We start from the raw sequence: 12811 nt of genomic DNA, 5'->3' as shown, positions 1-12811 counted from the left end.
ATCTTTTTTGAAATAAATAAAATTTAAAATATGATAGATATTACTTGAAAAGCCTCTTACCAGGGAAGCAACAGAAATGTAGAAGCCTCATTCAGGCAGAATGGTGGTGAGTTTATTTAATGACACTGAATGCTAAGATCACAGCACTCTGCCTTTCATTTTACATATTTTCTTACTGCTAACAGAGTAAGAGCTCAATTCAATAACTGAGAATATTTTTAAATTGATGATGATTTAAAAATTTTTATTGATGGAATATTTTATCAGAAGGAGGCAGGCTCAGCTCAGACATGATTACAGAGTGGCCACATTTTTGTCTTCCTTCATTACAGTCACAGAAGGAAACTGTCTGATGTTGGTGTTCTCTGGAACTGTTTTAAGTTTGGAACACTTGGGCCTTAGTGGTAGTTGCAAGCCAACTCCTATCTGATACCAGCAAGGGGTTGTAGAGGTTCTGTAAGTCAATAACAGAACAAGAAACAACCCAATGAAAAGTTAAGGAAGGATGTAAACAACAATTCACAAAAGAAGAAATAAAAATGAATGAACCCACACCCACCAGTTTCAATCCTCAGTACTAAAAATTAAACTGCACGAACCCATAAAAACATGCTCAATGGCACCAAAAAGGAAATGCAAATCAAAAGAATAAAATATTGTTGGTAGTAATTTAAATTTGTACAGCTTTTTTTGGAAGGAAATATGGAAATATTTACCAAAATATTAAATGTATACACCCTTCAACCAGGAATTCCATCTCTAGAAATCATTCTGAGGGAAGTACATATACATGTACAAAAAAAAAAGGATATTTGCTGTCATGTGTTGTATGTAGTAAAAACTAGAAAAACCTATAGAAGAGTCAAAGGGAAATGGCTGAATAAAATCTAGAATAAAAAGCCAAATAGATTCAGGAACCCCCACAAGAGGGCTACAGATATCGACTTGCAGTGAACAGCTTTCCTGTGTTGACTACCTTTGCAAAAACTAAACCCTCAAAAGAGTCATAGTAACTCAATATATTCAAATATATCTTTAAAGGAAGATTTCATTAATTAAACTGAAATTTTGCTTTTCACAGACATCTTACCTAAAAGGCATAATAATTAGGAGTATGAGCTGGAGCAGGACTAAACAGTCACCACTCACTTGGCACTCTTGAGCACTATAAGGATGGCTATTTCAAACTAACGAGTCATCTAAGTATGAAAGACACACTGACTTCCAAGAACTAGTAAAATGTCTTCTGAACAAGTTTTTTTTCCATTACATGTTGAAGTGGCAAAAGTTGGCATATACTGGGTTAAACAAAATACATTCTTAAAATTAATTTCAGGCTTCTTTTTACTTTTAAAATAAGCTATTAGAAAAGGTATGATTAGATTAGTGGCTCACATTCTATTTCAATTCAATTTCAATGAAGTCAACTTTCCCTTCTCCCTGCCTAAACTTTCTTATCTATAAAATGGGGCTAACATTCATAGGTATTATAAGAATTAAATTGATATGATTCTCTAAAAAAAATTAGCCTTTATCATAATGCCTGGAGTATATCAACTAGTCAAAAAAATCAGCTATAATTTTTATTATTTGTTAATAAATCACTTAGGTTTACCTTACAAAACAAAATGGTTTTTAAAACAGCTATCTTCCCAACCAAAGTTAACATTCTCCCTGATGCTCTGAGTACACTATTTCTAGTATGCAAATAATAAATAAAATAAAAGCACAAACCAGGGCTGGCAGGACCAGCTTTATAGGGTCAGGCAAGGAGGGGGAGTAACGCCGAGCCTTCCTCACTGCAAACTTCTCAGTAGGGAGAGATTTACCAGCAATTCTCTGCTTCAAGCCATCCACCTGTCTGTGAAGATCCCCAACCCCAAAGAAAGGTCAGTAAACACACATTATTTACACCTGTGGTTTTCACATTGCAGGCCACACAGCAGCAGCAGATGCTGAGAGGCTGTGTGAAATGCCAATACTCAGGACCTTCCCTAGACCTACTAAATCAACAATTCCAGTGGTGGGACCAGTAATCAGGAGTCTGATGCACACTCAGCATGTACTCTGATGTACACCCAAGTGAGAATCACTGATTGACACGTTTCTTCTAGTCAATTTAGCTAATAAACTACATATATCAAACCCAGTCCAGGCAATGTAAATATAAAATTGACAATTCATATAAGAAAACAGGAAATAGTACAAGGTGTTTCCTTACAGTGTGGATACCCACAGAGAGGGAACGGAGCATACACTGTTACTGTTCCTATTTGCAAGACCAACACAGATCTATAAAATAATGTGGCACAAAAGATAGCCATCAATTAAGGCAGACTTTGAGAAAATGTTTCCCAAGCATAGGTGATTTTGGAAATAATCAGTTTAAGATATACACCATATTTATAAACTTCCTCTCAAAATTCTAAAAAATTTCAATTATGAAATTCACAAGCAAATAAAAATGAAAGTAGGGTGGGAAGATTACATGCTCCTGAGGGCATTTTCCTATGCATAATTTTATGAATATATCAAACAAGTTGTTGAGAAAAGAATTCAAGGAAATATCCAATTACATCACTGAAAGAGTAAGATGAAATAGGGAGGGGGAAAATCCAGTATAATTGCACTAGCAAAGCCCCAGTTTAAAAAAAAAAAAAATGTAGTTTTAAGACATAAATAAAAAAAAAAGGTTTTAAGACATAAATAAAACAAATGTTCTCAAAATTCCCTGTCACACAAGCATATATGCAAAATCCTATCAGAAGAATGGTATTTTGACTCTTGAGTAAATAAATTGTTTAGGGGTTCCCACCTAAGAAATATGAAAGTGAATCATGAGGGAGCTCTAAGGAAAAAAGGCAAAAGATGTACTAGTGTACTGGTCTATATATTCAGGGTCTTTGTTAAAGAAATAGTGTCTTGCCTACCTGAATAAAGTTACCACATTCTCATTAGTTGCCACCACATCTTCCTCAGGAAGCATACTCAAAATTGCAGCTTTCAAAAATACATATGTTGCCTTGAGGAGAAGAAAAGAGCTTGCTATAAAAACATCTTGAGGTACAAGAACTTTCTACCTAGAAAATCAGGAATGAACTACAAATCTTCCAGATATAATATTAAAAGGCATCAAAGAAACCAAAGGAAATAGAAGTTTTAAGTTGTCATTTCTAAACGAGAAAAACACTGACCAATTAATTTAGACCATTTTCCTATTATATAACTATATTACTCATAGGTAAGAAAGTGGGCAAAATGAATGAAAGCTCCTCACTGTCTCACTCCTCCCAACTTCTCACAAATTAATCAGAATTTATTTTAATTATTATGAAAAGCCTGGCCATCAGGAAACTGGAAAATCTACCAAAAAATTATCAAGATTACAGTATTGATACGTACTAACTTTAAATATAAGTGCAGTTCTTCTTAAAGAGTAAAATCTCTTTGTTAGAACTCTTTGTATGGCTTTTAAAGTGCATAATACTGATGATAGCGCTAAGTACTAGATACTTAATGCACATTCCCTCAATGTCAAACTGCTGAACAAACAATCCTAAGTAAAATTCATCCTGACATTTATAAGCAAATGAAAGCACTACACTTACCTTGGACCATTTACTCTCTTTGCAAAGCAGATCTGAATAGTAATACGCCTGCATCCAGTTTTGTTGGAATACATAAATCCACATTAGCTCCCAGTAACAGAGATGGTGAAACTGTTTCCATTCTTCTTGAACTGAAATGCATTTTCGAAATATCTCTTGTGCCTATAAGTCAATTGCATAAAGCTGATCATCCAGATATTAGATAAGGAGATAATAACCTAATGGAAAAATACATAAAACACTTTGTACAAAAAGAACAAAATTATCACTTATTAAACCACTCAATATGATAAATATGATTCTCTGCTTACATGCAATAATACAGTTAAGTTCTGTCTTTTCATGTAACTTTGTGAGGGACCCTGGCATTTTATAATGTGGGAGTGGGGAAGCTCCTTTCCAGATATATAATATCTAAGTCCTTTAAAAGGAAGACTGACAATAATAAAGGTAGAACTGCCAATGGACAAAACACACTATAAACACAGTCCCAGGCACTGGAAGACTGGGAGAAGACATGCCTGCTCACACCTGGCAAAAGGTTAACTAACCCCTTATCAGACATAAATTTTGTAAGATTCTTTAAGATTAGACTCACAGGGAAAATGGTGAAGATTGAAACAAGCAAACCAGAGAAAAAGATAAACAAATGACATATATATAAAGAAATTTGTAAACTGGGCAATATAAACATAAAAATCAGATCTGTTATTTATCAACGATCACACTGGCAAAGATTTAGAAGATGGAAAATGTCTAGACTTGACAAAGAGCACTGGAAACAAGCATTCTCATATCTTTATGAGAGTTCAAGTTGTAAGAACCTTTAAAAAAGGAGGACGTTTTGGCTAGATAGATCAAAATGTAAACATATTCCAACCTAGCCATTCTAATGATCAGAATCTGGTTTAGGTCAATATACTTGTGCACAGAAATGAACATACAATGCTGCTGTCAACAGCATTATTTGTAGTGGACAAATATCTACCAACAGCAGACTTTAGTATAGTATATTCATCCCATAAAATGAAACCAAGTCATCAGAAAGAGTGAAGGAGATTTATATATACTGACCTGGAGAAAGATCCAAGATGTATTGTAAACAGGAAAAAAAAAAAATCACAGAAAAATATACATGTTTGATCTCATTTGTGTGTGTATGCACATAAAAGGCTCCTCGCTCTTACATCTTCAGGGAACTTGTGAATAAGATCCTTTGATGAAGAGCCCACACACAATACAATGGAACTGCATCTTATATAGGTCCTACATTTCAAAGGTAATGTATACAATGCAGTAATTGATAACAATCAAAAGTTTTTGAAAATGCCTCAGACTACCCACCTGTTATTTTGTATATTCTACTCTGAACTGTCTTATGCGTTTTATGTGTAAGGTTGCTTTCAGTAACCTACTATATATAATAGGATATATACACAAGTTAAAATGTTGGTCTTTTAATTAAAATGTCTTTTTCTTTGTTTTTAGCTAGTCCACATAGCTGGATTTACTTATGTAGAATGGCTATGTGATGCAACTCTACTACACAGATAGCTCCCCAAAACAACTCCTACCAAAAAAGTTACCTCTTCGATATTCCCTTTCAGCAACTCGATTCGGGCATGATAAAACAACATGAGTGAGCCCTGTACAGAAAGGAAGAAAACACACTGTTCAACAGTCAACGCTGGCTGATTGATTATGGTTGAAACATACAATTGAAATACCAAACATACGTTTGGAAACTGCTGGAGGAAGGGTGCAAGGAGACTCTCTGCTTCCCCAACATTCACTTCTCCTGTACCTAGAAATTCAACAGGAAAAACCTTAGTCTTCATGAAACACAACAGGTATTTATAACTCTCTCCATATTTCACTAACATGTAGTAGAGATATATTCATGGAAAAAATGAAAATGATTACTTTCTCATTTTTCACATCTGAGAAACAAAGACAAGTGTCATCTATGACTATTTTAGACAGCTCTGGGTCAGAAGAATTCTTGAGAATAGAGGCAGCTATCTTAAATTCCTAATTTCCTAATTGGAATTTCTGCTTTCAATAGCAATATTAATTTATTTTAGTCAAAAAATTAACCTAACACAAAATAAATCTAAATATGATTAAATAGATTACTTTAATGCAGAAATTTTAGTTGAGAAGAAAAAGAAAATTCTTCAATGAAAGAAAGGAGCCCACTCCCTGTCAAATGTCACTATGACAACGTCACTATTTTCCATCTTTACTCAAAAAAAAGCAAACAGGCAGAAACTACTAACTGATTTTTCTACATTTTTACTTATTCAGATTAAAGATAACCAACTTTCAATTAAGCATAATATAATCTACACCTTACCAAGTATGAGGGAGATATAAGTGTGGAAAGCCAAGATGGTTAGGCAGCACAGTGAAGACCTCATGCTTCTTCCCGATGCACCTTCCCGAAGCTGCAGGAGGCCCAACTCCTATGTGAATCAAACACAATTGAAAGATTATAAATGAAAACTATCACATGTTAATTAATTTATTTCTGCCCTCCATGAAGGTGGGATATTTTTTTAGAAGTTTAAAATAGTGATAATGCTCAACTAGAAACAAACTTCATATTTTGACTGGCATAACACAATCTCACGAATTCTTTTGTATTAAGTGATTTTAGCAAGAGAATAAGGCAGTGCTCACTTCATAAACAGGCTATATTTCTCTAATAAAAATATATACTTATTAAAACATACTGAAGATTCAAGTGCAAAGCACTCTGGTGAGTATGTCTGCAAAGACCCTGCCATCAACTGAGGAAGACAGCACATGAACACCTGAACGAATGAATGATTCTGAAAGTTAGGAATGCTTGAGCCTGTTGGGGGACTAATGGAAAGCTTTGTGGAATGGGTGGCATTTATTTCAAATCCAGTGAATGGAGAGGCTCTCCATTATTGGGAGGAAGCTCATTGTGGAAGATGTCTGAAAACGGAGACAAGCAGAAGCACAGAACCAGGAAAGCTCAGGGCCTGTTTAAGGAACAACTAACTGTTCAGTTCAGCATGAGTATTGAGATTATGGGGACCTTTAAGCCATGTTAGAGTCTGGACTTTATTCAAGAGGCGAACTTGGGGCTGAGGAAGTAGTTCAGTGGTAGAGCACTTGCCAGACTTGCAAAAGACCCTGGAGTCAGTTCCAGTATCATAGGGAGGGAGGGGGGGGGGAAGGTAACTCGGAGCTACTGAAGGAATAAGGTGGAAGATGAATGGTTAAGGAGTAGGATAAAAATGTACCGAGTCAAAATATATATATAAAAACAAAACCTATCATAAAGAGATCACCACAAATACATAATAGCCTAGGAAGAATATGGACAGTGGAATAAACGTTTTTTCTTTCATTTATTCATTACATGTCTCAAAACCTGCTCTTTGACTAAAAGAAACAGTTTTTGCAAAGAGACAACTCTTGTAATAGCATACTGAGTGTTATGATTAATAAATGCTATATACTTGCTACGAAACAACCACCACACAGAAATTGAATGAATAAAACTCACAGAAAGCAAATTTTTCTCACTTAGTTCCACAGTGAAACTAGTAAAAAATATGGAAATCCAAAATATTGCCACTATATTTAATCCATGCTATTAATCTGTCAGAATTATAAGCTATTAGATATGGAAATCTATCCCAATTTCTTTGTTTTACAGAAGATAACTCTGGGGTTAGTAAAATAATAAGGAAGTAGTTTAACCACATAGAAGTAATAAAGATCCAGCAAGCAGCAATATCAGTAAAACATAATTTTTAAACCCAGAATCTAGGTAAGAAAGATGAGATTTTAAACTTTCAACAGAAAATCCACACTTAATTCCTAAAAGACATGATCAAGACCAATGGTTCTTTATTGTCCTACAAACAAATTGCCGATCATTTTCATGCTACTTGGAAGGACAAGTTACAATATTCTCATAGTTAATAAATAATGTCAAAATTAATATAAAATTAAATTTGTACCCTGTTTCCAGAAAATCCAATAAATTCTAATAATCGGATAATCCTTGCAGGTAAAAGAGACAGCATCTGTAAGGGGGAAAAGAAAAACATACATATATATATTTTTGTGTATGTTAGTATATCTAACTATACACAAACAGTAACTACAACAACTTGTAAATTTTTAATGTTTCAGTAATATGAAAAATTAGAAACAAGTTTAAACACTAGATATGTCTCAATCACCACATACTATAATAATTATGAATTTCATTTACTAAAGTAAAGAACCTTAAAAAAATCCTTTTTTGAAGGAGAAAACAAAGCCTGTCCTTTCAGTGGTTCTCTAAAGAACACTGGCTTATAGCTTCTTCTATATGGAGTGATAAAATGATAGCAATTTTATTCCTTAGCACCCTTTCTAGACAAGATTTCTTCTTAAGTTTCTTTCCTAGAAAGAGAAATCTTTTGTATTCTGGGCAACATACAGACCCTACTTGGAAGTGAACAGCTACAGTACTACGGCTCCTTTTTGGTTCATCCCTGAAGTAAGGGAGGAAGGGAAATTCTCCCTGTGAGTAGTGAGAATCTGGTAAACAGAGCCAGGGCAGTGCATCTGGTAAACAATTTGCTTGAAAGCAGAAATAGTCATATGTGTCTATGTACTAATTCATGGCCTATGGTCAATGGTTTAGCTCAGGGGCTTGGAAGGAACGTGATTGGAAAATTGATGGCAAAAATGTCTGGGGAAGAGATGGTGGACAGGCTTCTCCAAATAGGCAGAAAATATGAAGATATGTGGGTCCCCTATGAATGCTGCAGATTTTAATAACCAGTGGGTACATGGACATGAACAGGCCTCCTTTTCTAGCTACTAGTCATAGCACAATAGGTTCATAAAAAATGTCCCTGGTGGTCCATACACTCATAGATATGATTCTCTTTATCACGTTCTCATGAATTCCAATAAAATCTTCATAATATTTCAAACTCTCTAAATAATATATTGGAGACTCTCCATTTCCCTAGAGATCATCAAAAATTATTTGTCAAGCTATATCACTCCCTTTTATATTTTCAATCCCAGAGCCATCATTGATTATTACAGCAACAATATTTCTGATGTGGAAATGGAACTAGATTATAAGCTTCTTGTTACTAAAAGTCTGACTAGTCCACTAAGAGTGCTGCATGATTCTCTTACACTGTACAATCCAAAGCCTCCCTGAACACATGTACAGCTTTACTACACACAGTAGCCAAAGTCCCACTGGGTAAAAAAACAAACAAACAAAAATGGACCCACTTTAGACACTTATCCCCTAAACCCAAGTGTGAGTTAAGAATAAGGTCCAAGTGCGATCAAGAAGGTAATGAAAACCTTAGGTTTTCTATAAAAAACTGGTTTCTATAGAATTATTACCTTACCAAGTTAAAGGCCCCTGTTCCAAGCTTGACACCTCCTTCAAACTCATAGAAGAATTCTTGCTCAAGTTTATTCTTCTGAATTACATGCAGGATAGAAAGACATTCTCTGGATTGAAGAAAAAAGGTTATAGCATAAGTATTCCATAACTTAAAATAAATGTTAAATCGAATTTTACACTTGCACACTATAAATGTCATTAGACAAAATACCACAGAATGTTTAAATGGATAATGCTATGCTAAATTTTCTCTTAAGGCCATCTGTGAAGAATTATTAAGGAAAAAGGAAAAACCCATTTTTAACAGGACCAATCTTTTGAGGAGTAAAGGAAGCTCAATCATCAGCAAGTTTAATAGTCAAAAGAAAAAGCAGTCAATAGAAACTAACTCTACAATGACACAGATGTTGAGATAATGTCCAATCGGAAAAAAAATTTCTTTTTTAAAAAAATACCTCAGTAGCCTATTGAACAAAATCAGGCAGACTAATATGTAATTTAGGAGTTCCAGAAGGAAAGGACAGAGTAATGGGGAGGGGGGGAAATTTTAAAAAATTATATATATATATATATATATATATATATATATATATATATATATATATATATAACATACACACACACACACACACACACACACACACACACACACACACACACCACTGAAGGAATACTGACCATAGATCTCTCAGAATCATACTTTGGCATATCATAGTCAAAGTGCTGAGACTCAAAACACAAAATAGTCTTCAAAGAGGCTAGGTGAAATGACACATTAAATAAGAAGAATGATAGTACAAATGACAACTGACTTCGGATCGCAAACAACAAAGACCTTAATACAATGGATAGTAGTTTCAGAAGGCTGAAGAAAGAAATAAACAAACAAACCTGTTGACTCAGTATAGTAAATACTTAGCAAAAGTATCCTTGAAAATGAAGGGAAAAAGAAAGACAATTTCAAATAAATGAAAATTTTTTGAAAGCAGACATACACAAGAAATGCTAAAGGAAGTTTTTCAGTCTGAAAATAAACAGAAATGAATGAATTATACTAAAAATGGTAATTTTTTGAGTAAAGAGAGAAGACAACACCAAACTATTTAAGGCTTAAGTCTGCCATGGTACTGGTGGTGGGGGGGCTTCTATCATACATAACTGTACTATATATCATAAGAATATTGCAAGAGAAGTGCAAATTAAAACTACACTGAGATTTCATCTCATTCCAGTCAGAATTGCAAATATCAAGAATACAAGTAACAACAAATGTTGACGAACATGTGGGGGAAAAGGTAAACTCATATTGCTTGTGGGACTGCAAATTATGGAAAAACACTATGGAAAGCAGTACGGAGATTCCTTAGAAAACACAGAATGGAACCACCATTTGACCCAGTTATCCCATTCCTCGGTATATATCGAAAAACTTAAAATCTGAATACTATATTGACATGGCCACATCAATGTCAGGTCAATTACCAATAGCTAAGCTGTGGTACCAACCTAGATGCCCTTCGACAGACGAATGGATTTAAAAAATGTGGTACATACACAAAACAGAATATTACCCAGCCAACAAGGAGAATGAAATGATGGCATTTGCCAGTAAATGGATGTTAAGTAAAATAAGCCAATCCCACAAAACCAAAGGCTGAATGTTTTCTCTGATATGTGGATGCTAACTCACATGGGCAGGGTGGGAAAGGGAGTATCTCCAAATCAGATGGGGAAGGGAGAAGGGACGGGAATGGGAAAGACAGTACAATGAATTGGAATTAACTTTCCTATGTTCTTATATGAATACACAACCAGCATAACTCCACATCATATTCAACCATGAAATGGGAAGTTATACTCCATGTATGTATGATATGTCAAAATACATTCTACTGTCATGCATAACTAAAAAGAACAAATAAATAATTTTTAAAAAAGAACATTACAAAGGATAGCAAGTGGGAAATGAAACTGTACTTCTACAAAGTTCTTCTACTTTATATGCAATGATACAATATTAACTCTAAATTGACTGTGATAAGGTTAAAAGGAGATTATAATCACCATAGCAACTTCTGAAACAAATCTGAGATGTAACTAAGAAGACAAGGATTACGTGGAATTTTTAAATTTTTTTGTTCAAGCAAAATCAGACAAGAAAAGGGGGGGTAAATAGGTGAGACAAAGAAAAAAAGGCAAAATGGCAGTCACAATATCAATCATCCAATTATGTGCATTTACAAGAAATGCAACTTAAACATATAAACAAGGGTAGATTTAAAGTAAATATATATATATATATATATATATATATATATATATATATATATATATCGTACAAAGACTTATAAAAAAGCATGATTGGCTATATTAATATTATAAAAATATATTTTAAGACAAGGAATACTACGAGAGCTAAATTGGGACATTTTATAATTTTAAAAAAGCTAATTCATTCGGGAAACAGAACAATTATAAATATACATGAGCCTACCAGAGGTCCTAAATATCTACAGCAAATACGGATAGAACTGAAGGGAGAAATGGATGACTCCACATTCCAAGTTGGAAACATCAACAGTCTCATGAGCTGGTAGAAAAACTAGATAAAAATCAGTAAGTATACAGAAGACATGAACAACTCTATGAGCCACCTAAATTGAACATTTTTATCCACAGCAATTCTAGGGGGCAGAGTTGCTCTAGAGTCTGGACCAAAGACATACCTGTTATTTGAAATTTATAAGTTATCCTTAGGAGTGAGAAACTAGGATTATCTGAGCAGAAATCATAACAGTCACTTTCTTTCCTGCTGTTTTGCTCTTAAATTTTTATTTAAACTTAAATTCTATTGCCTTATGGCACTGAAAACATACTCAACCAAAAATCAAGTGCATTTTTACCAATACTAAAAATTTTTTAAACTTATCATATTAAGTTTATGAGAATTTTGAAAAACAAAGTAATGTAAGCACAAAAATCATTTAAAAGTCATGTTTTGCTTTTTAAACTTACTTATATATTTGGTAACTTGTTCTAATTTTGAGTCCACCTTTGATGAAGTTGATCATATTTTCATCCTGAAAATAATTCAATTAAATAAATATATCACTTAGCAAAAAATTTTAAATTGTTCCAACACTTGCATATTTGTGTAACTAGGGGGGAAAATACTATCTTTTTGAGGACACAGTATTGAAATTAACACATTCTTCTTGCTTAACATTTGGAATGTATCTTTTTGTAATGTATCTTTTTTCTTACAAGTTAGAAAACAATGAAAGTATTTTTTAAATCCTTGCATCACTTTATATTTCTAAGGAACAAATCCTCACCAATTAAGGGCCAAATTTAGTCCAAACTTACTTTAATAAATATCATCATTTACTGAGCAATGTCTTTTGGTTTCATTCAAATTCAAAATAATTGATTTAAAGTGTCTGTTTTAAGGCCAAATTTTCTCATCCATCATATCCAGTAAATGGAACTATGTTTCCTCTTTCACAGGGTACTTGAGCTGGCAGAGCCTGTTTAACATTGTGAATTTCATTCATACACATTTCTAGACCAAAATAACTGGTCTGGATTCTGAAGTGGCTATCACTAATGTGCAATTTTGTTTTGAGGAAATGGAGGGTAGCATCACTTTATTTTTTTTTTGCCTGATGGTCATTGAGCAATACAATTGTGGCAATTAGCCTAGATGAATAGCATTTTCAAGGTCAGCATTCTAAGACAGTCTCTTAATAAATCATATTAAATAACCACTGGAAGAAGGTTACTTTAATAGATGGTA

At 33.8% G+C, this 12811-nt stretch overlaps 1 protein-coding gene across 1 annotated transcript in view; it reads right to left on the bottom strand.

The window, feature by feature from the left end:
• Positions 1–12811, bottom strand: part of Ttc39b (tetratricopeptide repeat domain 39B) — a 131312-nt gene that overhangs the window by 18323 nt on the left and 100178 nt on the right. The window contains exons 8-16 of the mRNA XM_076845961.2: positions 12031–12095; positions 9017–9122; positions 7610–7675; positions 5965–6073; positions 5345–5412; positions 5195–5254; positions 3609–3770; positions 2931–3022; positions 1735–1861 (exon numbers count right to left, since the gene is read on the bottom strand). Coding sequence (XP_076702076.2) covers positions 1735–1861; positions 2931–3022; positions 3609–3770; positions 5195–5254; positions 5345–5412; positions 5965–6073; positions 7610–7675; positions 9017–9122; positions 12031–12095 — 855 coding nt within the window. The remainder of the gene's footprint in view (positions 1–1734; positions 1862–2930; positions 3023–3608; positions 3771–5194; positions 5255–5344; positions 5413–5964; positions 6074–7609; positions 7676–9016; positions 9123–12030; positions 12096–12811) is intronic.

The sequence above is a fragment of the Callospermophilus lateralis genome, chromosome 2 (assembly GCF_048772815.1).
Source record: "Callospermophilus lateralis isolate mCalLat2 chromosome 2, mCalLat2.hap1, whole genome shotgun sequence".
Classification (NCBI taxonomy): Eukaryota; Metazoa; Chordata; class Mammalia; order Rodentia; family Sciuridae; genus Callospermophilus; species Callospermophilus lateralis.
This window is presented reverse-complemented; position numbering and strand designations above follow the sequence as displayed.